At 33.6% G+C, this 27764-nt stretch overlaps 1 protein-coding gene across 2 annotated transcripts; it reads left to right on the top strand.

Annotated features, from left to right (window-relative positions):
- Window positions 1-27764, top strand: Hikeshi (heat shock protein nuclear import factor hikeshi). 2 transcript variants are annotated; one of them, XM_071616577.1, is made up of 6 exons: window positions 1-221; window positions 1836-1906; window positions 4126-4363; window positions 19420-19571; window positions 26613-26731; window positions 27685-27764. In XM_071616577.1, exons 2-6 carry the CDS (start codon window positions 1886-1888, stop codon window positions 27737-27739), a joined length of 585 nt encoding a protein of 194 aa, XP_071472678.1. In that variant the 5' UTR covers window positions 1-221; window positions 1836-1885; the 3' UTR covers window positions 27740-27764. The 2 variants fall into 2 exon arrangements, with proteins under 2 accessions (XP_071472678.1, XP_027798458.1); XM_027942657.2 differs by lacking the exon at window positions 1836-1906.

Raw genomic sequence — 27764 nt, forward strand, 5'->3', positions numbered from 1 at the left:
TTCGCGCTGGGAAGCAGGGTCAAAGGTCGTCGGGACTGAAGGCGTTCTTGCCGCTGGTCCTGCAGCTATGTAGTGGAGGGACAAGTTCCCTTCCGTAAAGTCTGGAAGGTTCTTGGGCTCCTCTAGGGCGCTAGCCACAGGACTGCTAGTCGCCAGCTTCGGGTCCCTGCTGGCTGAGCGGAGCCGCCGCCATGTTTGGCTGCTTGGTGGCGGGGAGGCTGGTGAGGATGGGGCTGGGTGGTATCAGGAAGGGGTCTGGATGCAGAAAGCGAACCTGTCGGAGCAGGGTGGGACCTCGGTGCTGGAGACGTTGTGAAACCGCCTCTATAAAAATTTTGGCTGGATGTGTGGGTTGGGGATTGGGACGCTGGGGTGCTCTCTGTTCAGTTTACTTGTACATTAGTCACAATATTAGCTGTCATTTATTGAGGGTGCAATTTGTACCAAGTATTGGGCCTAGTGCTATGCACCCTTTTTGTCAGTTTCTTTTTGCGTAACGTTTATTTGGTATTTCAGATTTAACCTTCATAATCCGTAAAATGGTCATTGCTCCCATTTTGCAGTTGAGAAACTTAAGCTCTGTTGGCAGTATAAATGCTTGCCTAAACTCATAAATTTGAGATTTTAATCCAGCTTCTCACCGGACTGTCAGAGATTAAGGCATTGTATAGCTGTTAGGTCTCTTTGGAAGGTCCCTAGTAAAAATGTGTTTATTGGAAATTGGCTGATAAAAATGCCTGAAATTTATGTGTGAGCCATATCTTAGATAATCAGAGAAAGATGCGAACAAAATGTTTCCTTTATTGGTCAGAAGAAACTGCTTTGCCAGATCATATAATTTAATGAGATCGGCGTCTAGAATTGTTTAAGAATAATTTGGAGAGTGAATTTTGTTTGCTTCTGTAGAAACCATCCATATATCCTTTTCAGACTGACACATTTTACTTAGAGTTCTTTTTCTTTTTTTCTCCCCCCCCCCCCCTTCCCTGCCTTGTTAAATATTGCAGCCCCTTTGATTTTTAAGTCAACTCTTGGTGTTACATTTGTATTCTATGCGTTATTCTAAGAAACTACGAAGACTACTGGCCTCAGAAAGTTTGTCCTTCCAATGACTTGGAGGTCCCTGTGGGATGGTGGTAGTTGGTCATCCTGGTGAAATAATTTTGGTTTTACCCTGCTCTTGATAGGGAAATTGGTTCAGTTTGGGAGGAGTGTGGCACTCAGATGAGTGAGTTTCATTAACGAATGACATTTAAAATGTGTTTTTAAAGAATAAAAGAGCTATATGGAATCCCACTTATCATATTGTCAACTAATTTGGAAGGAAATTAATTATAGTAATATCTGTGTCTATTTACCCAATACCTAATCTCTATTGTGGATATTCAGTAGGGATTTCTTCACATCCACTGGGGGCTTTTTTGGGGGGTAGGGTGGGGAGGTGGGTGGGTACTGGGGATTGAATCCAGGGGTGTTTTACCTCTGAGCTACATCCCCAGTCCTTTTTGATTTTTGTTTAGGGTCTTGCTAAGTTGCTGAGAACAAACTGGAACTTGCCATCCTCCTGCCTGATCTTCCAGGTGTTCCTGGGATGACAGGCATGCACCACCACTCCTGGTCAAGACAAGATTTTTTTTTTGGTGGGAGAAGGGTGTTTGGGAGTGCGTGTTTGACTTTTAAATTCTATATTATATTGAATGTAATTATATAATATATAATAGAATATATATGTAGACTATATATTTCTAAATATATGTATTAAAATATATAAATAAAATGAAGGGCATACAGACCTTGCAACATCCCAAAACTTACCTATGTTATTCTATTACCAGAAAAAGGAAACCACTCATCTCAAGTTATGAACCTAATTTTCATTCCTTGAATGTTTTTTCTTGGAAGAGAGGTAACTTTTTTCTTAAAGTCAGTGATTTAGAGTAAGTGCAAATTTCTGGAATGTCTGGTGTCTTGTACAGGGTTGACACTTAAAAAGTATTTATTTTTCCTGATAGTTATTCAAGACTAAAACCACAGTTTTCCATGCTCCCTAATGTTATATGCATGCTATAAATCAGTGAAACTGAATTTAATACTCATGCTGGCAGTTTGGTTTATATTTTTGTTCTTCCTTTGTTTCTTTCTTTATGTTTAAAGTGGAGAATTTAAATTGAGTCAGAAAATTTCAGAAGAGTGAATCAGAATTTGAGTTTAAAAACACAGCTTTGCGGGGGAGGTGGGGGCTGGGGTTGTGGCTCAGTGGTAGAATGCTTTCCTCAGGTGTGAGGCACTGGGTTTTATCTTCACCACATAAAAAATAACAAATGAAATAAAGTCATTGTATCCATCTATAGCTAAAAAAAATATTTAAAGAAACACAGTTTTGACATCTTGGGAATTTAATTTTAGAGCAATTTATATTACTTTGTAACTAATAGATGGAATTATATAGCAATATATTTTTTATTCTTTTTTGTTATTAGATAGGATACTACAGAGGGGGAAATATTTTGGTAACAATTAGCAAATACTGTTAACAGAAAATAAATTGTATATAGTTAAATAATAATTGACCATTTAGTCTTCAGAGGTAATAGTAATAATTCAGATTTGGTGTTTTGGTATATAATAATTGTCAAGCAAAAACCAGACAAACTGTATTTAAATTCTTGACAGCCTGTCTATCTTGAGTGCTCTCAAAATTAATGTTTCTCTTTGCTAATGGATATAAAATAGCATTATCAGTACTTTTATTCTAAAAGTATAACTTTTTTTTTTTTCTCTGACAGTGCTGTATTTCACTGGATAATCATTGCAGATCTTATGCCAGTTTTTTTTTTTTTTTTTTCAAAATATAGGGTTGTGACCACTATGTGAAGCATTTTCCTTTTTAAATTTGTGCAGGTATTACTTAAAAATCATTTATTACTAAATTGTCTTTGGTGCAAGATTAGGATTCACTGAATTGTGAATATAAATGCAGTGGCAATGATTATGTAGTGAAATATGAATAGATTTCTCAAATTTTAATATATTAGTTTATAAATTAATGTTCAGTTCTAAAACAATTAGATTATGAATTGACTGAAGAGGGAATTTTTATAAGTTCCCACATACTGAATTTAAGGAAGAATTTTTATATTTTGTATACAAGTCTGCATGACCATTGAAATGAAAAAATACTGGACTATTGCTCCTAGTGGAACTATAGGGGTACATTCCTGAGAGCCTCTAGTTTCAGCCTTTGTTGTCAACTATCACAGTTTTTTTTGTTTCTTTTTATAAACATCAAAAAGACATTTAATATGCATTGTTGATTCATTAATATTCAATTTGTGGTCTAACAGCATAACTCATGCCTGAACAAAACTTAATCTAACACATGGGTTTTCTCTGTAAGGTATTTCATAGTTCTGTTATAGTTAGAAACACTAACCAGCACTTTATAAATCTTGGCCATTTTAAATAGCAAAATCACTGACAAAAAGTACAAAAATGCAAACAAACATGGCACCAAATAGACTATGAAAAATATTTGTTTACAGTATGCAGGCTGAAATGTGGTACTGCATAGCCTAGTTTTACCTCAGCTGGGAATATGTAAGTCAGGCAACTCAAATTTTTGTTTTACCGATGACAATGTCCATGAATGACTGCAGAAGTAATAGTAAGCATTGATTTTTGAGTTATATCTGAGTTTGCAAATACAGAATCTTCAAATAATTGCTACTTCTGGATTGCTTAACCACTTTAATGATTTGAAGTTCTATACTCTCAAGTTGGGTGATATGAGCTTGATAATGTTATTTGAAGAACCTTTCATTTTTACAACATTGTGAAGTTGTAGTTATTAAAATCCTTTCAGGGAACTTCTGAAAGAATATAGTTGTATTTTGAAAAGATTACATATATATTAAGGCTAAATATGTATTTTTGGACTCTATTATATAATAAAGTTAACACTTTCTGGCATATTTGGTAGTTTCATAATTAAGAGTACCAGATTAGTCAGACACACTTCATATAATCATGATAATTGACTATGCTGATGTCATAATTTATAGCGATAGCATAAGTATCACAGAAACTCATCAAACATTGAACTAAGAGGAGTTTCTTATTTTCTAGGTACAGACAGCTGCACAGCAAGTGGCAGAGGATAAATTTGTTTTTGACTTGCCTGATTATGAAAATATCAACCATGTTGTGGTTTTTATGCTCGGAACGATTCCATTTCCTGAGGGAATGGGAGGATCTGTCTACTTTTCCTATCCTGATTCAAATGGAATGCCAGTATGGCAACTTCTAGGATTTGTCACGAATGGTAAACCAAGTGCCATCTTCAAAATTTCAGGTCTTAAATCTGGTAAGAATAATATTAAAATAGTTCTGTAATTAAACTTAATTTCTTAACTATTCTAACATAAGATGATAGCTTTTTAAACTGTTACTTTTTTTTTTTCTTTTGGTTGCTAGTAATATGTACCTTTTTTTTTTTTTTTTAAAGCAGATGATACAGAAACATTTGAAATAAGTAAAAACCTTTCTTGGTCCTTACTCCTATTCTCTGCCCCTTGAGAGAACTACTGAAAGTAACTCTCTCTGGATTTTTCTGTGTGGGTGTTTTATTAAGGAGAGGGGTCTTATGATTTGTAATAAACTAAGATTATAGGAAATAGAATGGGAGTGTCTCTTTTCTTCCATTAAGACTTTTGAACTCTTAGATTTGATTTCCAAATTGTTCTTATTTTGGTTCTTTTGATATTGCAAGGAAGTAATCCTCACTTTTACACTTCGAGGTATTTTGTGAAGAAATTTGAGACTGGAACTAGATTAGCTATCACTTCCATTGAATCTTGGGTTCCCTTAAGTCTGGATGAACATATTTGAAAACTCTTAAAATATAAGTATAAACTTTTGTACACAGTGTCAATGGAGTCCAAGGAAAAACTATATTTAGGGAACGTGTAGATAACATGTTTATGTATTTAACAAAAACCTTTGAGTATCTACTGTAGGAATTAAAATAAAGTGATTATGTTTTTGCCTGAAATATATTCTTATAGAAGACATTTCTATAGTCCAGTAATTGGAAGAATGAAAACGTAATAGTGCTGAGGAAGAATAGAGAAGGAAGTGTGCAGTTAACTCAAATAGGTTTGGGCAGGTTTCTTGGAGGAAGTGATACTGGAGCTTTTAAACAAGTAGGAATTTTTCAGACCTGTGAGAGATTTATTGGGCATTGTTTTCTAGCTGTGGGTAATAATCAGCATAAGACAAAAGTTGGAAAGCACAGTGTGCTCAGAATGGTACCAGATAGAGTCTGCCTGGGAAAAATTGGTATGAATTATGAAAAGTTGTGTGTTGCACAAACTGATTTGAAATTTCATGGGTCAGCAATTTTTTATATGCTTAGGTCACAGACCTGTTTGAATGCTATAATGTACAAACTTGAAGTTACCCCCCAAAAAAAAAAAAAAAGACTCAAGAATAAATTGAAGTCCTGAAGAGATATAGTATCAATAAAGAAATTAAAATTGGTAGTTGAAATCTTTATATCTATGTACAGAAAGTAGTTACAAAGTAAATTTAACTGAGAAGTTTAAAAAACTTCATTGTAGAAAATTCAAGCATATGCAGAATCAGATCAAACAGAATATTATATCCATCACTTGGCTTCAGAGATGACCAACTCATGGATAATGTTATTTCATATTGTTTGGAAGCAGATTCTTAAATCACAGCATGCAACCTATAAATAAATTATGTGTATTTAAGAGATTAAAGTCTTAAAAAAACTGTAATACATTGGTATTACAATTAATATTAAACAATAATTCTTTAATATCAAATTAAATATCCGTGATCAGTGTTCAGATTTCCAATGGTCTCAAAAGTTTTATGAGTATATAAAGTTTTAAAATAATTTCAATTAACATCCACGAAAGATCCTCATAGTTCATTTGATTGTTAAAAGTCTCAAAAATCTTTTATGAAAATTAAAGGTTTAATGTGTTCTTTTGTCTTTGTTTCCAGTAAACTAGTTGGATTTAGAGGTTTTACCATATTTCATTTGAATTGATTTTTAACGTTTTTTGACAGAATTATTATTGGTGGTTACATGTTCTTTCATCGCATGTAGTTAGCTCTCTTTGTGTGTGTGTAATTAGTAGACATTCATATACAGTATCTAAATTGACTAACTCAATAGAGTTAGTCAGAATGATGATTCTATCCCCTCCACCCAGGGGCACTTAATTGAGCCACATCACCAGCACCTTCCTCCTTTTTTTTCTTTTTAATTTGAGACAGGTTCTCCCTAAGTTGCTGAGGCTGGCTTTGAACTTGTGAGCCTCCTTGTGAGCCTTAGCCTCCTGAGTTTCTGGGTTTAAAGGAATGTGTCACCATGCCTGGATAGAATGATGATATTCTATTTTGCCATTTTGTTTATTAACTGTAAAGAGAAATGTGTTATGCTACTCTCTATCTACCTGAATTTCAGAGGTAGAATCCTTATAAGAAAAACAGAATAAATGCTTGATGTTTTTCTCTTTACATATGAATGGCCAAAAAATTAGTTGATTTTTTTTTTTTTTTTTTTTTATGGCATAAGGAATATTCTCTGGCATCTTCAAAGGTAATTAAGTTAGGCTGGGGATATAGCCCAGTTGGTAGAGTGCTTGCCTCACATGCACTAGGTCCTGGATTCAATCCCTAGCATCACAGGGGAAAAAAAAAAAGTAATTAAGTTACTTTTAAAAGAATTGTGAAATCATGGATGTTTGTGTGCATTTGATTTGTATCTGATATATTCTAAGCATTGATATAACATCAGAATCTATTAAACCATAAGTTTAAATTTCTCAGTTCTTTTTTTTTTTTTTGTATTGGAGGTTGAACCCAGGAGCACTTCACCACTGAGTCACATCTCCAGCCCTTTTTATTTTTTTAAATTTTGAGACAGGGTCTCACTAAATTACTTAGGGTCTCGCTTATTTGTTTTTTTTTTTAGACTGGCTTTGAACTTGCTGTGCTCTTACGTCAGCCTCACAAATTGCTGGGATTATAGCCATGAGCCACCATTCCTGGCTTTAGTTTTCTTTTTCAGCAGAGACTAATATCTCATGGCTTTTAATCTTTCATAAGAGATCTTCCAAAGAACAAAGAAAGTTTGCCTTGTTAACAGATTTTAATAGGTTTATTGAGATTAGTTGATATACAATAAATTTCACATATTTAACGTATACAGTTTGATAACTTTTGACATATCATAACGCCTGTGAAACTATCATCACAGTCAAGATAATGAACTTATTACCTGCTGTAGGCAACTCCTGACCTATTTTCTGTCATTATAAAATAGTTTGTATTTTCTATAGTTTTATATAAATGAAATTATACAGTATATACTTCTTTTTTACCTGACTTCTTGTATTCATTGTAATTATTTTCAGAGTGTCTTATGTTGCAAGGTGTATCAATAGCTCATTCTTCTTTATTGCTAGTAGTCTGCCATTGTATGTATATTGATACATTTGTTTATTCACTCACCTGTTAATAAGCATTTGGATTATTTCTAGATTTTGGCTTATAAAAATAAGCCACTTTGAATGTTTGTATATAGATCTTTGCATGGAAATATGCCCTTGGGTTACTGAACAGTGGCTAGATCATATAGTACTTGGATATTTTGCTTTTTAGGAAACTATCAAACTATTTTCCAGTATAATTGTTCTGTTTTATGTTTTACCTAGCAGTGTATAAAACTGCCTGTTCCTCTACATTGTTGTTACAGCTTAAGCTGTTCTAGTGTTATTTTACTGTAGTGGTGTCTGATTGTGGTTTTAATCTCTATTGATAGTGACTATTTTTATGTGTTCTTTTTGCTGTCTATATATCTTTCTTGATGAATGTCTGTTCAAATTTTTTACCTCTTTTTAAAAATTGGGTGTTTTTGAGTTTTGAGATTATGTATATATGTGTGTGTGTGTGTGTGTGTGTGTGTGTGTGTGTGTATATATAAAGTCCTTTTTTTAAAATTTTTTTTTAAAGAGAGAGAGAGGAGAGAGAGAGAGAGAGAGAACTTTAGTATTTATTTATTTTTTTTTTAGTTATCGGCGGACACAACATCTTTGTTTGTATGTGGTGCTGAGGATCGAACCCGGGCCGCACGCATGCCAGGCGAGCGCACTACCGCTTGAGCCACATCCCCAGCCCTATATAAAGTTCTTGATATAAGTTCTTTATCAGATATGTGATTTTGAAAATATTTTTTTCCCAGTCATTGGTTGGTCTTTTCTCCTTATGGTGTCTTTTATAGAACAGAAATTTTTAAATTTTTGAGATAGTCCAAGTTTTTAATATGTTATTTTCTGGATTGTGCTCTTGCTATTGTGACTTAGGAAATCTTTGAGGAAATTTTATTGTAGATTTTGCTTTTATATCTGGGATTCAGTTTGAATTGAATTTTATATTTAGTGCAAGATATCTATTGAAATTCTTTTTCTCCCCTTGCCAAATGTATATACAGTGAGTCTAGATTGTTTGTTTAAAAGAAAGTCATGAATAATTTTTTGTGCATTCATCATTGAAAATTTCATTTGATGCTCACTTGAGTGCTCCCAAACTTCTTTTTAAAAAAGTGACGTATAATATTTATGAATATTTATGTATTGATTTAAAAAGGAAAGAAATAAATAGAAATAGATACTTTTCTAATTTTTTTTAATAATAAAATACCAGTTAGGAAATGGTAGAAATATTGCATGGATACTGGTATATATTATATTATATTATAGTAATAAGCAGTACAGAAGAAGGAGCAACTAATTAGGAAAGAGAGACTGTTTGGTTTGACAAGCCTTTGGGACCTGATTATAGTGCCTTAAATATAAAGTGATAGGTTTTGTTTATATAACAATTGAAAGTAGAGAATTTTAGTGGTTTATTTAATCATATGCATTGATTAAGTTGAATATTGGAATCTTAGTCACTGGCTAGTAGACCAGGGCATATGATTGTTTTTAGAGACATACTTACTAAGTTATTCATTTAACTGTCCAAACCTATTTTCTCTCCTCTTTCCCACAGCTTTGCCAACATTTTGAGTTTGGAAGGGGGCCACAACATTCCTTTTTCATTTGTGATCAACATTCCCTGCAGGAGATGCTTTTTCATGCCATTTTTTTGCATTGCCTTTGGCTGCCTTTCTCTTGTTTCCCTTAGGAGGTTGGAGAGGCACTCTAGGGTCATATGAATCCTAACATTTCCTTATTGTATTATCTCATTCAATCTGGAGAAAATTTTGCAGTAAAAAATAAATTAATCCTGCCAGGCATGGTGGCACATGTCTGTAATCCCAGCAACTCAGGAAACTAAGGCAGAAGGATCACAAGTTCAAAGCCAGCCTCAGCAATTTAGTGAGGCCCTAAGTGACATTGGGAGACCCTATCTCAAAAATAAAAATAAAAAGGGATGGGGATGTGTTTCAGTGGTTAAGCACCCCTGGGTTCAGTCCCTGGTACAATAAGTGAATAAGTAAATAAATAAATAAATAAAATTAACCTAATTAATATTACTGAAATTTTAGGAATAATATCAAAGAGAGATTTGTGTGTGTGTGTGTGTGTGTGTGTGTGTGTGTGTAGTTGCATAACACAGTCTAAAACCCAATCTCAGAGTAATTCTTGATCCTTGATCCATTATGAGAAAATGGGTTTACATGATAATAATATATATTTATTTATTTTATGGTCCTGGGGATTAAACCCAAAGCTTCTGACAAGTTCTTTTTTTCTGATTTTAAAAAAATAGTTTCATTTTGTTTTAAAAAATCATTTCCATTAGAAAATGGCTATTGATAGTTTAATCTATGAAAATAACTTTTTTTTTTTGACACTGGGACTTGAACCTAGGAGTGCTTTACTACCGACCCACATCTCCAATCTTTTTTTTTTTAACTTTGTTTGTTTGTTTATTTATTTATTTACTATGTGGTGCTAAGGATCGAGTCCAGTGCCTCACAAATGGGAGGCGCTCTACCACGGAGCTACAACCCCAATCCCCCCCTTCCTTTGTTCTTTTTTAAATTCTAATTAGTTATACATGATGGCAGAATGCATTTTGATTCATTGTACACAAATGGAGCACAACTTTTCATTTCCCTGGTTGTACACTATGTAGAGTCGCACCATTCATGCAATCATAGACGTACCTAGGGTAATGATGTCCATCCATCCCCAATCCTTTTTGAGACAGGTCTTGGTAAGTTGTTCAGGGTATTGCTGAGTTGCTGAGGCCATCCTGGAGCTTGAGATTCTCTTGCCTCATCCTCCTTAGTTGCAGTTTTTAGAGGTGTGTGCCACTGTTTCTTAATGAAAAAAAATTTCAAGCAATATTTATCATGCTAAAGCACAATGTTTTATAGAGAATATTAAATCAGCATAAATTAGAGACTCAGTACACATCAACAATAAATGGTAAAATGCTGTTGAAGAAAAAATTTTTTTCACTTAGCATTATCTTCTCTAACTCCATCCATTTACCTGCAAATACCATGATTTTATTCTCTTTTATTGCTGAGTAATATTCCATTGTGTATATATGTCACATTTTTTAAAATCCATTCATCTACTGAGGGGCATCTAGGTTTGTTCCACAGTTTAGCTATTGTGAATTGTGCTGCTATAAACATTGATGTGGCTGTGTCCCTGTAGTATGCTGTTTTTAAGTCCTTTGGGTAAAGACCGAGGAGTGGGATAGCTGGGTCAAATGATGGTTCCCTTCTAAGTTTTTCAAGGAATCTCCATACTGCTTTCCATATTGGCTGCACCAATTTGCAATCCCACCAGCAGTGTATGAGTGTACCTTTTCCCCCATGTCCTTGCCAACACTTATTGTTGTTTGACTTCATAATAGCTGCCATTCTGACTAGAGTGAGATGAAATCTTAGAGTGGTTAAAAAAAATTTTTTTTGTGATCCTCCTGCCTGGGTTAAAAAAAAAAAAATTTTTTTTAACCAATAAGTTGTTCTGAAAAGAGCCTTTTGAATGTTGAAAGTATGAGAATTCCTAATTTATATATAAAAATTAAAGTATTCTTACTAGGAAATGGTATTTTTAAAATAACAAAATTAGATGAACTTGTAATAGATTCCTCAACTTTTGAGGTACCCTTTTCAAGCCTGGGGGGTTTGAGTATTTTGAATAAACCTAGCTAACTAGCACATTAGGGTAGGGAAGAATCTTGCTGAAATAGCTTCAGGCAATTGTGATTGAACCAATTCTTATAACCCCCATTTTCAAAAGAGGTATTTAGTCCATCACCCCCATCCAATACTGGAGATTGAACCCAGGGCCTTACACATGCTGGGCACCTACTCCACATTCAGCTGTAAACTAAACCCAGCTTTGCTTAACATTTTTATTTTGCTGTTTATTTTCTTTCTTTTTTCCTCTTCCCCTTTTTTGGGCATTCATTTGGATTGTGTGTTTTTTCTTTTTTTTAGGATTGTGTGTTTTTTATTCTATATAGCTTCTGATTTTTAGCTATATTCCTTTGTGTTAGTATTTTTTTTTATGTGTGTGTGTGTGTGTAAAGGCACACGCGCGCTGCGCCAGGGATTGAATACAGGAGCACTTAACCACTGAGCCACATCCCCAACCCTTTTTCTATTTTTTTTTTTTTAATTTTGAAATGGGGTCTTGCTAAGTTGCTTAGGTCCTTGCTGAGTTGCTGAGGCTGGCCTTGAACTTGTGATCCTCCTGCCTCAGCTTCCTGAGCTGCTAGGCTTATAGGTGATGCCACCACACCTGACTGCCTTAGTTTTTTTAAATGTTCCTCTAGAGATTATAATATTCATTGTTAACTTTTTACAGTGTTCCATGAGTTAACGTTACAGAAGTAATGTAATGATAGTAATAATAATAATAATAATAATAGAATAATAAATAATAGAAATAAATAATCTATAATAAGTAATCTATATTTTCAACAATGAAACTGAATTTGGTTATTTTTATAGGGTCTTACCTTCAGTTTTCCTTGCTTATTGGTTCATGTAGTGAAATTCTGAATATAATGACAAAAATTTTTATATTTTATTTTGAGACAGGGTCTTGCCAAGTTGCATAGGGCCTTGCTAGGTTTCTGAGGCTAGCTTTGATTTGTAATCCTTTTGCCTCAGCTTCCCAAGCCTCGGTGTTACAGGTGTGTGCCATTGTACCGGCTTCACTTTTGTTTTGATTTCATTAGGTCCACAGAAACATGTAAACATGTGCAGGTTGTCCCGAGAATTTACTCAATAGATACATCTTTAATTTTCTCAATGAAATATGCCTGGTGATAGCCTGCATATCTCAACTTATGTAAAAGGTACCCTTAATTAGAATTAAAAATTCATTTTCTGCATATACGTAAATATTTTTGTCTAGTTTTATACTGAGATTGTTCCAGTGCTTTTTGAAGTTTTTCCTTAAAATGTCTTACCTGTATACTGAAAGTGGTATCTAGCCTTAGTAACATTAAATTATTATCTAGCCTTAGTAACATTAAATTATAAAAATCTTAAGAAAGCTTAACATTGTTTTCAGCACTCAGATACAGGATCTACTGATTTCTGGTTATTATAACTTATACATCTGTTAAAAGCTGTAACATTTAAGAATAAGAAAATGCCATGTAATGTTAACTTTAAGAAGTTTTGGTTCATGATATATCAGGAACACGAGTACAGTATCTGTTAAATTGTGGTTTAAAACTTTGATCTGAATTTGAAAGGAGAAAATAGTTTCTCTTACCAAAAATAAGTAACTGAAAATACTTATATTATGTATCTTTATGCATATTTATATGCATTTGTTTGTCAAAGATAAATATTTGTTGAGTTCATATACTATTTGAAGAGTTTATTTAAGCCCCATGCACATACATCATACACACAAAGTTCAACTTAAAACCTTCCTTTTCTCTGTAGGTTAACTATTTGTAAAGTGTTTCAAGAGACAAGGAGGATATGGCTCAATGCCTCAGTCAGGGAGAATTCCAGTGACATCTACAGTGGAGAATTATATGGAGAATGGGAAACAGAAGAGTCCAAGATTGGAAGAGCAGGTGGGGGAGTAGGACATTAGGTCAGATATAAAAACACTTATGTAGAGCTTTACAAATATATTTTATTATGTCTGTAGCACTTTAATATGTAATTATACTTAGCAGAAAAGAAGAAATAGTTTCTCAATTCACCTGTGGTATAAGAAAGAGAGAATTATATGTGTTTATATGAATGAGTACTGTAGTAGAGTTTTGTAGAATATTCTTATTATGAGAAAAGGCTAATGTTTTATGTTTTAGGCCTTTAGAGTAAATTGGGCACCATATAGTGGGTTTTACCTTATTTTATTTTGGTTACATCCCTATTGTGAGGTACTGTTAATTTGGTATCAAAATTTAAAAATATCAATTCTGGTCTTTTTTTTTTTTTTCATTGGGGATTAAAGAAAACTTTATTTTGAAAAATTTTAAATTAGAGGAGAATTTTAAGTATTGCACAAAGAATTTTTTATACTTTCTTCACATACGTTTTTGCTATATTTTATTTATCTTTGTATTTATGTATTTTTTCTTCTGAAACTTTGGCAAATATGTCATAGACATCATTTCCCTTTTTCTAAGTACATTTGTAGATATTTCCTAGATCAACAGTGTTCTCTTTCTTATATAAGCATAGTATAGTGATTACATTCAGCTAATTTAATGTGAATTATACTACTATTATCTAATATACAGTTTACTTTAAAGGCTTGCCAGTTGTCCCAATAATATCTTTTAGTAAATCCCTCTACCCTGCACTTCCATCTAGGATCCAGTCAGGAACATGCAGTTACTCTTGTTACACCTTAATCTTTGATCTGGCATAATTGCTTAGCTTTGTATTTCGTAACAGTGACATTAAAAAGAAGTTTTTTTTTTTTTTTGCAAATGTTAAAATTAGAGTTATAAGTCATTGTCTGAATTTCTTCTTCATGATTCTTCTCTTTTTGGTCTTGATGCCATATTTTAATGTCATTGCTTTTAGCTTTCTCTACATTAGGCATTTATGGTCTTTCACTTCTTCAGCTCAGTTACTAGAAAGAAACAGTTAAGCTAATTCAGGTTTTGTTTTAAAATAGAGTTGAGGTTGTCAAGGGGATTAGAAAGGACAACAAAAGCTCCAAGATGCTTTAGTGTATTTATATGAAGTGGAATTAGTGAGTCAGAGTGGGAACCTCTTTGTGACATTTCTTGACTGGCTTCATTGTAAAGTAAGTAATGAATAAAAATTCAGACTTTAGAATTTAATATAAAAAGAATAATGGACTGAACTGGAATAAGTTTTGACTCTGGAGTTTGACAAATCTGTTTTGAACCGTGGAGATACTCATTATTGGTGGTATACTCTTTTTTTCTTTTTCTTTTTTTGAGACGGTGTTTTCCTTTGTTTCCAGGTTGGTCTCAAATTCCTAGCTCAATTGATCCTTCTGCCTTAGCCTCCCAGAGTAGCTGGTACTATTAAGTGTGTGCCACCACACCCAGTTAGGGGTGTGTACTTGACCAAGATCTTTAACCTTAAAGGAAAATTCAGTAAAATGTAGTTAATAAAAGTATTTATGTATGCAGAATGAAAAATAGTGCTTGGCACACAGTTGATGTTTAATAGGTGTTTTTTTTTTTAAATATTTTTAGTTGTAGATGAACACAATACCTTTGTTTTTTAATTTATTTTATGTGGTGCTAAGCATTGAACCCAGTGCCTTTATGTGCTAGGCAAATACTCTACCACTGAGCTACAACCCTAGCCCTGATAATAATAAGTGGTTCTTTTTATGTTTATATAAAATCATATAATGTCAGTGCTCTTAGAAATCATCCAGATAACAAAACCAGTTCAGAACAATTAAGTGACTTTTACTCCTTCTTGTTAGAGTATAAGCTCCTTGAAAATAGGGATTGTTTATGGCTTTGACTTTGTGCTCTGTATGATACAGCGGTGGATGCTCCTTTAATAACACTTCAGACATCCAAAATGGACAAATTTTTTATATCCATTTTTTTAACCATTTTTTTTTAAATTTATTTTTTAGTTTTAAGTGGACACAATATCTGTATTTTATTTTTATGTGGTGCTGAGAATCGAACCCAGTGCCTCACGCATGCTAGGCGAGCGCACTACCATTTGAGCCACATCCCCAGCCCCTTTAACCATTTTTTTTAATCTAAGATATTTATTGGTAACCACACAGTGCTTAGAATATGCATTAGTGAAAAATGAATTTCAGTCTTGTCAAGCTGTCAATAAAAATGAAGCCAAAAGATTTTAGAAATATATGATTTCTAGATTTTTACATTCAGTACACTGTTAAGCAGACATAATTAAGATGTTTTTATATTACTTATATGTCAATCATATTGAAATGCTACTGTTTATTAAATTACCTTCCTTTGCCATAACTTGTCTTTAGCCTTCATTTCTTTGCTGTTACTTTATCTCTGCCAGTGAACTTTTAGTTCCTCTTTTGAGCACTTTAACCATCAGAAGGATTGTTATTTCTTGAGTTTTATTCTTTTGTAGAGTTCTTCCAAAGAATACAGAGAACATTTATTTATATTTTTTTAATAGGAAAAAACCTCATTTTATCTTGCAGTTACTCTGTAGGTCCACTGGATCATTTTATAAACCTAAGATGCATTTGGAAATATTAGTGATCTTATTTCTTCTTTATCTTGAAGTACTTTGTTTCAACCAGGAAATTATTTCATCATTACTCACCAATTCTCAACTATACTAAAAGGAAAAGGGCTAAAATAATAAAAATGGAAGAATGATGGAACTGCCTTAGAGCAGAGGTTGTCAGACTTTTTTGTAAAGAATCAGATAGTAAGCATTTTAGGTTTTACAGCCCCTGAATTATCTCAGTGGCTTATGATTCCACTTTAAACAACTCTTTAAAAATTTAAGAACCACTCTTAGCTCCGAGGTCATACACAAAAATTGGTTGTGGGCCAGATTTGGTCTGTGCATCTTTATTATTCATTTCATTAACTATAATTTCATATTGCATTGGTCAAAAGATTATGTTAACATTAAAGAAATGTAAAAGGAGACAAGGCCATCATTATGGTCAGGTTTTAACTTTTATTAAATAGAATATGAAGTTAATACTGTTTGTATTTCATTCACAATGGCAAAGAGAAAAAACTGACAGAATACATTTTACATTTATTAGACAAATTAGAAAACAAATCCAAAGAGCTAAATGTAGTCTAGACTAATGATGGTAAAGTTATTCATATATACAAAATTTCAGATTATGAATCTTCAGAGAATGATCTCATCTGAATTTACTCAAATAATTGATTATTGAACAAAGGACCAAAAGAAAAGATGGGTACTTAGGCATTTAAGAAGAAGAAATTATCATGCAGTATTTTCTAACAATATCTTGAACATGTATTAAAAGATGTATGTTGATATTCTTTCATCTTGTATATTTGTGCTTTAAATTTGACTGGATAGGGTTTGTAAGTAGAAAAATGCTAAAAGTGGGTGTATATACAAAGGTGATTGAAAGGAAATAATGTTTATAAACTAAAAATAAGAGTATTTTGTAAATTATGATCAGAGATTGGTCATCCTTACTTGAACAAATTATGAGCCATTACAGTTTTTAAAATTTCAGACTTTTAAGTATTTCATTTTGACAATGTATAGGCCATACAATGAACAAGATGTAACCATAAGTTAGAACTTATTAGAGGTCTAACTTATAAGATGGATATTTCATGTTCATTTCTGATGGCCAATGAGTACTAGTATTTAGAAGACATGCCCATTTCACCTATATAAATTAAAAATAAGGAAAAAAAATGAAATGGATATCTAGTTTTGCTGTATTTAAATACTTAATAAAATTCAAATAAAGTTTTTTTCCAACATGTATTCTGAACATTATTTTTTTGTGGGGGAGGGGCGGTTGGGGATTGAACCCAAGAGTCCTTGCTTTACCACTGAATTATACACCTACTCCCTTTCTAACCATTCTTTATTAAAAGGTTCCATTAGACCCAAATAGCAAATGATGATGACTACTTTTCTTTGTATACTGAGATTAAAAAACTAGCTTTCTGTAAGGTTTCTTCTCTTGCATTATGTTTTGCATTAGGCTCTTACAAGAGGAGGGATACCCTGAGAAACAGTCTTTAAAAATTAGCTGCTGCAGCTGGGTGTGAGAGCACTTGCCTGTAATCCCTGCAGCTTGATACACTGAAGCAAAAGGATCACAAGTTCATAGCCAGTCCTTGTAACTTTATGAGTCCCCAAGCAACTTAGTGAGACCCTGTTTCAAAATAAAAAGGGCCTGGGACATGGCACAATCATTATGTGCCCCTGGGTTCAATCGCCAACACAAAAAAAGAAGAAAGCTGCTGCATTTACTCTTAGAATGTTGTTGAGAACTTGATATAATGTGTGTTTTGTTTTCTAACAATATGCTGAATGTTTTACTTGCTCTGCTGTTTTTGTTGTTGTTATCCTCTTTTTTTTGGCGGGGGTGCGGGGGTTCTGGGGATTTAATCCAGGGACACTTAACTACTGAGCAATATTGTAGTCCTTTTTATTTTTATTTTTGAGACAGGGTCTTGCTGAGTTGCTTAGGGCCTGGCTAAATTGCTGAAGCTGGCCTTGACCTTGTGATCTTCCTACTGCAGTCTCCCAAGTTGCTGAGGTTTAATTACCCTGGTTCCATACCCTGGTCCTCAACTTATGGGTAACCTTAAAAATAAGCCTCCATTTTTGGTATGGGTAGAGGGAGCAAATGGACCTCATTTACAAAGAATTGTAATCAAAATTTTTTTTTTTTTTTTTGTATCTGGTGGTTCTCTGCCTTGCCTTTAACTTACCTAGCAGGAATTTTTCCAGTGCTAAGGTGACCACCCTGGGATGTTTGCCAAAAAACATTTACAGACATAAATCAATCACTGCTGCTCGAGGCATGTGACAGGAGTTGGAGTAAGCTTGGGATGAAAGCCAGAATGAGAAGCATTGGAGAATAAGGGCTTTGAAATTTTTTGATACACGCTTGGGAATCTGAAAGGGCACATACATGCCCTGACCTATATACATACTCCATACAAAACCAGGAAGATTCAAAGCTTGCACCTCAGCCTGGCTTTTAGGCTCTGCACAGCTGGAAGTGGAGACTAGGGCAGAGTTGTAGACTGCCTGGATGAGTATTGAGTCTTGATGAAAATCACACAAAGACACAATTAAACCATTATAGTAAAGAGAGAATCTTGAAAGCCTTGAAAGAAGTAACTCATCACATACAAGGATCCTTTTAGCTGTTTTGAGATGATAAATAAAGTCTAGACAGTAATAGAATGACAAAATTTTGAAAGGAAAAGAGTTGTCAACCATGAATTCTGTGTCCAGCAAAACTATCAGAAATGTAAGGAGAGCTGGGCATGGTGGCACACACCTGTAATCCCAGTGGCTTTGGAGGCTGAGGCAGGAGGATTTTGAGTTCAAAGCCAGCCTTAGCAACTTAGTGAGGCATTTAGCAACTCAGAAAGACCCTGTCTCTAAATAAAATATAAAAAAAGGGCTGGGGGATATGGCTCAGTGGTTGAGCACCCCTGCATTCAGTCCTCAGTACCAAAAAAAAAAAAAAAGGTAAGGAGAAATGGAGACATTCCCAGATAAACAAAAACTGAGTAGTTGCTTGCATACCAGCCATATTAAAAAAATGTTTTTAAGTTCTTAAAGCTGAAATGAGAGGACATAAGATAGTAATATAAAATCACTTAAAGAGATTGGCTGGCACTTGGAGGTGGTGTCTTAGGTGTATACTTAATGATATAGTTTTGAACAAAGGGGAAAAGTTTAATTAAATATTTTTCATGAGTAAACTGCAAATTTCACTATTGTCTATTTGATAGCAGCATCAGATTTTGAATGAGTAGATCCATGGCAGTTAGTAAAACATGCTATATTGTTTATTGGTGGTTAATGGCAATCTAAAGATCTTTCTGTAATAGAATAATCAGAATGCTAAAATTAGTTCTAAAGATGTTTAAAAGCATACTTCCTACATAATTATACAGAATTGAATCTTTAATCCTCATTTTTCTCATTCTGTTATTGTGTGTAGCTGTAATAGTTTTGGGCAAGTTTTAGAAAAGAAATATTTTTCTGGGGCAAAACTTTTATCTTTTATACTTTATTAGTATGCTAAAAAAATTAAGTAGCCTTTTGCATTTATATTAAAAGAGACAAACTTGGATATAAGAGAACTTTTTGCTTTGTACAGACCAGAGATTAAATTATTTCCAGAGGAATTTGAATATAAGTTAAATTTGGAATATGTGGCACACATTAATTTCTTTCAGGAGAAGGAAGCCAACATCCGTTTGGAGCCATGAATATTGTCCGAACTCCAACTGTTGCTCAGATAGGAATTTCAGTGGAATCACTGGACAGTATGGCTCAGCAGACTCCTGTAGGCAATGCTGCTGTATCGTCAGTTGACTCTTTCACTCAGGTAATACACATTTCATTCTTTTCCCCACTTTATTAAGGTTATAATTGACATTAAGGTTATATGATGTACAAGATGATGTTTTGATGTATGTTTACATTGTAAAATGATTAAATCCAGCTAGGTTAATCTGCCTAGTTAACATGTCTATTAGCCCACATACTTACCAAGTTTTTTTGTGGTGACATTTAAGATCTAACCACTTAATAATTTTCAAGTGTAGAGTACATTATTAAGTATAGTCTCTGTGCTGTACATAAACTTTGTACCCTTTGAACAATGTATCCCTGTTTCCCTTCCTCTACAACTCAACCCCTGACAACCATCATTCTACTCTCTGCTTCCACAATTTCAGTTATTTTAGATTTCACATATAAGTGGGATCATACAGTAGTTCTGTCAGTGTGCCTGGTTTATTTCAGCTTAATGTCTAGAGGGGAAAATCTGAGATTTAGGAGAGAGTGGAGAATTGCAAAGAGTGGAGTATCTTGTTTTTTTTTTTTTTGGTGGAGTTGCTTGGGATGGAACCAGGGTCTTGTGCATGCTAGGCAAGCACTTTACAACTAAGGTGCATTCCCAGCCCATGAAGTACTTACTTGAGTAGGAAAAGGAGCACAGGTGGAGGTGTTCACCTTAGCAAGGGTAATGGATTATGGGAACAGGTGCAGGAGATTGGTGGATGTGGTGATAATAACTTGTGCAGGTTCTCTCCTGATTCCTTCTCTTTTCCTCAGTGATATAAGAAGGAAGATCACTAGCTAAAATTGAGAGAAAGGAAAAGATACTGGAAATTTAAATTAAAAGGGCTTTAAATCCTTTAGGAAAGAAAGAGGATGAATGGACTAGGGAAAGTTTTAGGGTTTATTGTATAGAACAAAGGCACATTTTTGACAATTGTGGTCATCATGAATTTAAAGGCAGATTTGTCACATAATCTTTTGAGAATGGACTGAATTAAGAATGACAGAATCTTTGTCTCAAAAGAACTTTTTTTTTTTTTTTTTAAGGGGCCAGCAATATAGCTTAGTGTCAAAGTGTCTGCTTAGAATGCGTGAGGTCCTAGGTTCAATCTTCACGAAAATAATTTTTTTCTAGTAAATTATTTAAAAAATAAAATGCCATGCCAAAGAAAGCAAGCTCTAAAACAATACTTATAGTATCCCACATAGATGGTATTTAGAAAAATGTCTGGAAAATACACCCCCAAAGTGTTAAGTTTCCCTGGAGAAAAGTAAACTTTTTGCTGTATTTAAATTATTTAAGCTTTTTTATAAAGCATATTTATTTCTAGTAAACATTTTATTATGAAGAATTTTAAATACACAAAGTACAGAGAATAACTTACGTATTCCACCAATATTTATTGTGTACTGGCACTGTGTACCAGGCATTTTCTGAAAGAGTTACAAAGAGATAGATGAAATAAAGTAACCCCTGTTTTTATAGATTCTTTTTGTAGTGGATTGTATTTTCCCCTTAAATTTAACTTACATTCTGTCATTCTTACTACTGATTTTTTTTTTAAATGCTGGAAATTGAACCCAGAGCCTTGTGCATGCTAAGCAGGCATTGTGTTATTCAGTCATACATCCAGTACCTGCTACTGCTACTCATTTTTTAAAAATTGGTTCTTAAGATTGGCAGCCATTATGAAGTCAAACAACAACAAGTGCTGGCGAGGATGTGGGGAAAAGGGTACACCTGTACATTGCTGGTGGGACTGCAAATTGGTGCAGCCAATTTGGAAAGCAATATGGAGATTTCTTGGAAAGCTGGGAATGGAACCACCATTTGACCCAGCTATTCCCCTTCTCGGTCTATTCCCTAAAGACCTAAAAAGAGCATGCTACAGGGACACTGCTACATAGATGTTCATAGCAGCACAATTCACAATAGCAAGACTGTGGAACCAACCTAGATGCCCTTCAATAGACGAATGGATAAAAAAAATGTGGCATTTATACACAATGGAGTATTACTCTGCATTAAAAAATGACAAAATCATAGAATTTACAGGGAAATGGATGGCATTAGAGCAGATTATGCTAAGTGAAGCTAGCCAATCCCTAAAAACAAATGCCAAATGTCTTCTTTGATATAAGGAGAGTAACTAAGAACAGAGTAGGGACGAAGAGCATGAGAAGAAGATTAACATTAAACAGGGATGAGAGGTGGGAGGGAAAGGGAGAGAGAAGGGAAATTGCATGGAAATGGAAGGAGACCCTCAGGGTTATACAAAATTACATACAAGAGGAAGTGAGGGGAAAGGGGAAAATAATACAAGGGGGAGAAATGAATGACAGTAGATGGGGTAGAGAGAGAAGAGGGGAGGGGAGGGGAGGGGGATAGTAGAGGATAGGAAAGGCAGCAGAATACAACAGACACTAGTATGGCAATATGTAAATCAATGGATGTGTAACTGATGTGATTCTGCAATCTGTATACGGGGTAAAAATGGGAGTTCATAACCCACTTGAATCAAATTGTGAAATATGATGTATCAAGAACTATGTAATGTTTTGAACAACCAACAATAAAAAAATTTAAAAAAAATTGGTTCTTTTTAGTTATACATGACAGTAGAATTCATTTTGATATAATTGTACAAGCATGGAATGTATCTTATTCTAGTGAGGACCCCATGTTTAATGGATTTACATGATGGTGGGATTCACTGTGGTATATTCTTGTAAGTACATAGGAAAATTATTTTTTATTATTCCACTGTCTTTCCTTCTATTCATCCCCTTCTCTTCATTCCCCCTTGTCTAATCTACTGAATATCTATTCTTCCCATGTGCTGCCCCCTCGTGGTGGGTTAGCTTTTACATATCAGCAAAAACGTTCAATGTCTGGTTTTTTGGGGGACAGGCTTATTTCACTTCACATGATAGTCTCCAGGTTCATCCATTTACTTGCAAATGTCATAAAGTCATTTTTCATTATGGCTGAATAATACTCTATTGTGTATATATACCATAATTTTCTTTTCCATTCATTTCTTGAAGGGCATCTAGGTTGGCTGTCTAGCTTAGCTATTATTGTGTATTGTGTATTGAGCTGCTATAAACATTGATGCATTTTAAATCCTTTGGGTATAAACTGAGGAGTGAGATAACTGGGTCAAATGGTGGTTCTATTCCAAGTTTTTTAAGGAATTTCCATAGTCGTTGTACCAGTTTGCAGTTCCACCAGCAATATATGAGTGAACCTTTTCCCCTACTTCCTTGCCACCATTTATTGTTACTTGTATTCTTGGTAATTGCCATTCTGACTGGAGTGAGATGGAATCTCAGTGCACCTTTAAAATTTGCATTTCTCTCACTGCTAGAGATGTTGAACATTTTTTCATATATTTGTTGGCCATTTTTATTTCTTCTGTGAAGTGTTTGTTCAGTTCCTTTGCCCATTTATTGATTGGGTTATTTGATTTTTTTTTTTTTTTTTTGGTGCTAAGTTTTTGAGTTGTTTATATATCCTGAAAATTAATGATCTATCTGAGGTGCAGATAACAATGTTTTTCTCCCATTTGTAGGCTTTCTCTTCACATTATTGATTATTTCCTTTCCTGTGAAGAAGCTTTTTTAGTCTGATGTCATCCCATTTATTGATTATTGATTTTACTTCTTGTGCTTTAGGAGTCTTGTTAAGGAACTAAGTTTCTGAGCCAATATGATAGAGTGTTAGGCCTACATTTCCTTCTAGTATGTGCAGAGTTTCTGGTCTAATTTCTTGGTCTTTGATCCACTTTGAGTTGACTTTTTTTGCAGGAATAGGGATTAAATTTCATCCTACTACATATGGATTTTCAGTTTTCCCACCTGCTACTAATTCTTTTTTTAAAAAAGAAATAAAGCATTTAAAGGTGCAGCCCCTACTCCCTGCTTCTCTTCTTCCTTTAACCTTCCAGGTATCTATCTAGTCTTCTAACCTCGTAGTTATCCATATTTTAGTACCTGTATAGTACCATTTAAGTGTGTGCTTAAATATGTTCCTAGTTTAATTACTTTTACTCTCATTTCATTTAAATTTTTATTAGAGTGGCACATGTATTTGGTTTGGAAAGTCAATAGTTTTATATGAAAAATAGCTGTTCTCTGTTATATCTTCTATTCTGTTCCTCAGAAGCAATCACTTTCAACACCCTCCTTTTTTATCTCTCTCTCCTGGTGTTTATTACTTCCATTTATCAGATTAAACTTGCTAATCTGTTATTGATTAATTTTTTTTTGTTACAGATTTTTTTCCATTGCCTTACCAGTATGAAACATGTTTATTTTACTTCCCTCACTTTTGTGCCTCTGTATGCAAATATGAGTGTGCATGCATATACACACACACACACACACACACACAATTTTCATCCCACCTTCCCAGTATAGATTTTTGTTAAAGTTCAAAGTTTTCAGTATTATGACAGGTAAATATTTTTCAGAACTAAACCATGTGTAGTATGATAATTACATTTGTTTTCTTACATGATTTTTCATTTTTCTTTTTTTTTTAATATTTTTTTATTGATTTTATTTTTTTAAATATACGACAGCAGAATGCATTACAATTGATTTTTCATTTTTCTACATTGACAGATACCTCTTTTTCTTTTGCATAGATTTCTGTGTTCCTAGTTCTAACTAGGAACATTTTATATTATTGAGACACTTTATATTTAGTAGGGTTCAAACCGTACTAAATATAAAGTGTCTCAATATATTTAAGCATATCAGTTTCAAATTTGTCTTGGAATCATCCATCTTAGAATGTTCCCCCTTTTTTGTTTACTTGTTTTTATTGTACGGATTGATTGTTTTTTGGGCCTGTTGTAGAGTTGTATTTAGTATTATCTTCTTTCACCATTACTATAGAAATTATAGAGTATTGTACTCTACCATTTGCTGTTGCTTACCTAACATTATTTTTAGCGTTTGTTTATGTTGATGCCTGGAATAGATCTAATTTAATTGTTGTATAGTATACTATTGTATGACTGAACCATTTAAAAAAATTTCCATATTGATTAATGTTTATACATTTTCACTAATACTTATCAAACTTCCAAAATTTGATAAGTGGGTGAAAATATTAATATCATATTTGTATTTGATAAGTTGCTGGGATTAAGATGTGCATTGCTGTATCCAGCTGCTTTTGGTACTTTTTAATTTTGTTTTTTGTAATAAGACTTTTATGTGTACATACATTTTATGTGAACATACATTGCAATTTTTTCCTAGCATGTTACTTGTATTTTACTATTGCTCATGGTACCTTTTGCATACAGATATATTTTCATGTAGAAAAGTTTAGTAGTTATTTCCTTTATGATTTATGGGGTTTTCTCCCTATTCTGATATGTGAAGGTATCTTTTAATAGTTTAAAGCTTTAGGTTTTACTTTTTGAATTGTGTTTATCTATTGAAGGGATTAAGTTCATTTTTTTGTCCTATGGAGAACTAATTAGCCCCAGCCACCACCACCCTCCACCCCCAGTGAATAATAATAGCACCTTTATATATCATGTTGTCATGTTTGTTTAGGTTTTTTCTGGGCTTTCTCTTCTATTATTCCAGTTTGATTATTTGCCAGTAAGTCTTAATATCTGGTAGGCCAAGTTCTTCCTCCTACTCCTCAAAATAAGATTAGGTATTCGATGTAATAATTCAAAAAGCTTTGAGTTCATCAAATAGTATCACCTTGTCAAGTTCCATGAAAAACCTTGTTGGAATTATTGTTGAATGACTGGTTTGATTTGAGGAGAATTGGTTACCTTTCTTTACACATTAACTCTTCCCATCTGTGACATATGGTGTATCTTTCCATTGAACATAGTACATAAGTCCTTTTGTTTTCTTTTCTGCCTTATATTATAGTCTCATATTTTCCACAAAGGTTTACTAGCTTTACTATTTTTTGTAGATATCGGACAGACTTTGTTTATATTCTAAAGTGAATCTTTTAAAATTACATTTTAAAATCTTTGTCACTGGTGTGGTGGTGTGCTGTTATATTTTTCCTGATAGTGACCTTTTCACTAGTAACCTTACTGAACTCTAATATTAATTCTAGTACCTTAATAGTAGAGTCTTTAGTATTACCTTCATATTCAACAAATTTTAAAGCTCTAGTAAGACACTTCTTGTATAGAGAAGAGATAGAAGCAGGAACTTTCATAGCTGGTTTTGTGTATTTGAGAAAATGATGCAGGGAAGATTATTTTGGATTGAATAGAAAGTGGTACTATTTTTAGTTCTTTACTATTAGGTTTAGTGCTTAAGCCCATTTGATTCTCAGAAAATATGAATGAATTTACTTCTATCTTTTACTAAGGAGTCTTGGACATATTAGTAGATTTGGCCATTTAGGAGACAGTTAAAAAAACAGGGGAAGCTGGGCACAGTGGCACATGGCTTTAATCCCAGAAGCTTGGGAGGCTGAGGCAGGAGGATCATGAGTTCAAAAGGAGCCTCAGCAACTTAGGCCCTAAGCAACTCAGTGAGACCCTGTCTGTAAATAAAATATTAAAAACGGCTGGGGATATGGCTCAGTGGTTAAGAGCCTCTGAGTTCAGTCTCTGGTATCTGCCCCTCTGCCCACCCCCCCACCAAAAAAAACCCAGGGGAAATAGAATAATGCTACCTTTCTTTTCTTTATGATAATGGTAACCTGTAGCTCCTTTATTAATATTTAAGTTCTTTCTGTCAAAAAAAAAAAAAGAACTTCTTAGAGATGGTTAGTATTTTATGAGAAATGTAGCTATGTGACTTTGAGCACATTTTTGATTTAGGAGAGTAATGTTTGGGGAACAGGATGCAGTTGTGGAGATAAGAAATTTTGAAGGAAAAATTTTTCCTTTTTTCTTTCAAAATGACTAACATATGCCCCGGTGTCATTTTTTGTGACTACACATAATTTTCAGCATTTGACTGTCTTAAAACTTGCAGTTTTTAAAGGCAAGTTAATGCAGAAATATTTTAATTTAAATTCTTGAGGGCTGAATAGAATATTTAATATAACCCATTAATCTATTAATGATTAACTTTTCAGTTCACACAAAAGATGTTGGACAACTTCTACAATTTTGCTTCATCATTTGCTGTCTCTCAGGCCCAGATGACACCGAGTCCATCTGAAATGTTCATTCCAGCAAATGTGGTTCTGAAATGGTATGAGGCATTTTGATCCCTAATATTAAAGCTTTGGTAACTATATATTGTTTGCCTGTGAATGTATTTGTTCTTTAATATTTTAAAAGTGTTTTCTCTTGTGGACATCAACATATATTAATGTTTTTGTATGCCAATAATGTACGTACTGTATGTAGCATTCAGATCAAGATGGTCTGTACCCTCAATATTCTTTTGTATATTGGCCATTATGAATTTGTAAAGGTAAGAAGATATAATTGCCTATGTTTTAGGGAGGTCCTAAAACATACATATATATATTTGTGTATTTTGCATTTGCATTTGAATTTTGAATTTAAAGTACCCTATACGAGGTTTAAAATATCAATCAAAACTTTTTCCCCTTTGTTTAGAAAGTCTTCATGTGTAGGGCATCAGGGTAGTTGATTGCATTCTGAGTATGAATGACTAATAAATCTGTTTCCCCCTTTTCCCCATGTTTTTGTTTTGTAGGTATTTCTTTTCACTTTTAATATCCGAATAGTGGGGGGATGTTTAGGAAGTTTTTTGTTGAGAAGTGGTACCTGGTGTGGCATGGAGAGCACTGGAATATACTAGGTTTGAGTTTTGTCACAATGTAGCTATGTGACTTTGAGCACATTATTCTCATCTGTTCTTGAAATGAGGGAGGAGTTGTCTTGATTTGTTTATTTTTTTCCTTAGGTGCTTTCTAGCACTTGAATTTGCAGAAGATGAATAGTTATTAAATCTATATGATTTGGGCTCTGATAAAAGCTAATCATAACTGTTCTTATTCTTTAATCATTGCTTGCTCTCTCTTTGCAAGAATAATAAATTTCTAGATTAGCTTATTTCTTAGCTTTATAGAAATGACATAAAATTGTTTCTGATAAGTTATTTTGTAGATTATGAAAGATCCTAATTCAGGTTTTTTTTTAATTATAAAAATATTATATTTTTTTCTTTTCTAGGTATGAAAACTTTCAAAGACGACTAGCACAGAACCCTCTCTTTTGGAAAACATAATTTGAATAAAATGATTTTTAATGGA

Source organism: Marmota flaviventris, chromosome 9 (genome assembly GCF_047511675.1).
Source record: "Marmota flaviventris isolate mMarFla1 chromosome 9, mMarFla1.hap1, whole genome shotgun sequence".
In the NCBI taxonomy this organism is placed as follows: domain Eukaryota; kingdom Metazoa; phylum Chordata; class Mammalia; order Rodentia; family Sciuridae; genus Marmota; species Marmota flaviventris.

What these genes read in the sequence shown, in the direction of transcription:
- Hikeshi (XM_027942657.2), top strand. Translation starts at nt 192, where the DNA reads ATGTTTGGCTGCTTGGTGGCGGGGAGGCTG. An exon ending in AATTTCAGGTCTTAAATCTG is followed by an intron (nt 4,364 to 19,419) that starts GTAAGAATAATA and finishes AATTTCTTTCAG; the next exon opens with GAGAAGGAAGCCAACATCCG. An exon ending in GCAAATGTGGTTCTGAAATG is followed by an intron (nt 26,732 to 27,684) that starts GTATGAGGCATT and finishes TTTCTTTTCTAG; the next exon opens with GTATGAAAACTTTCAAAGAC.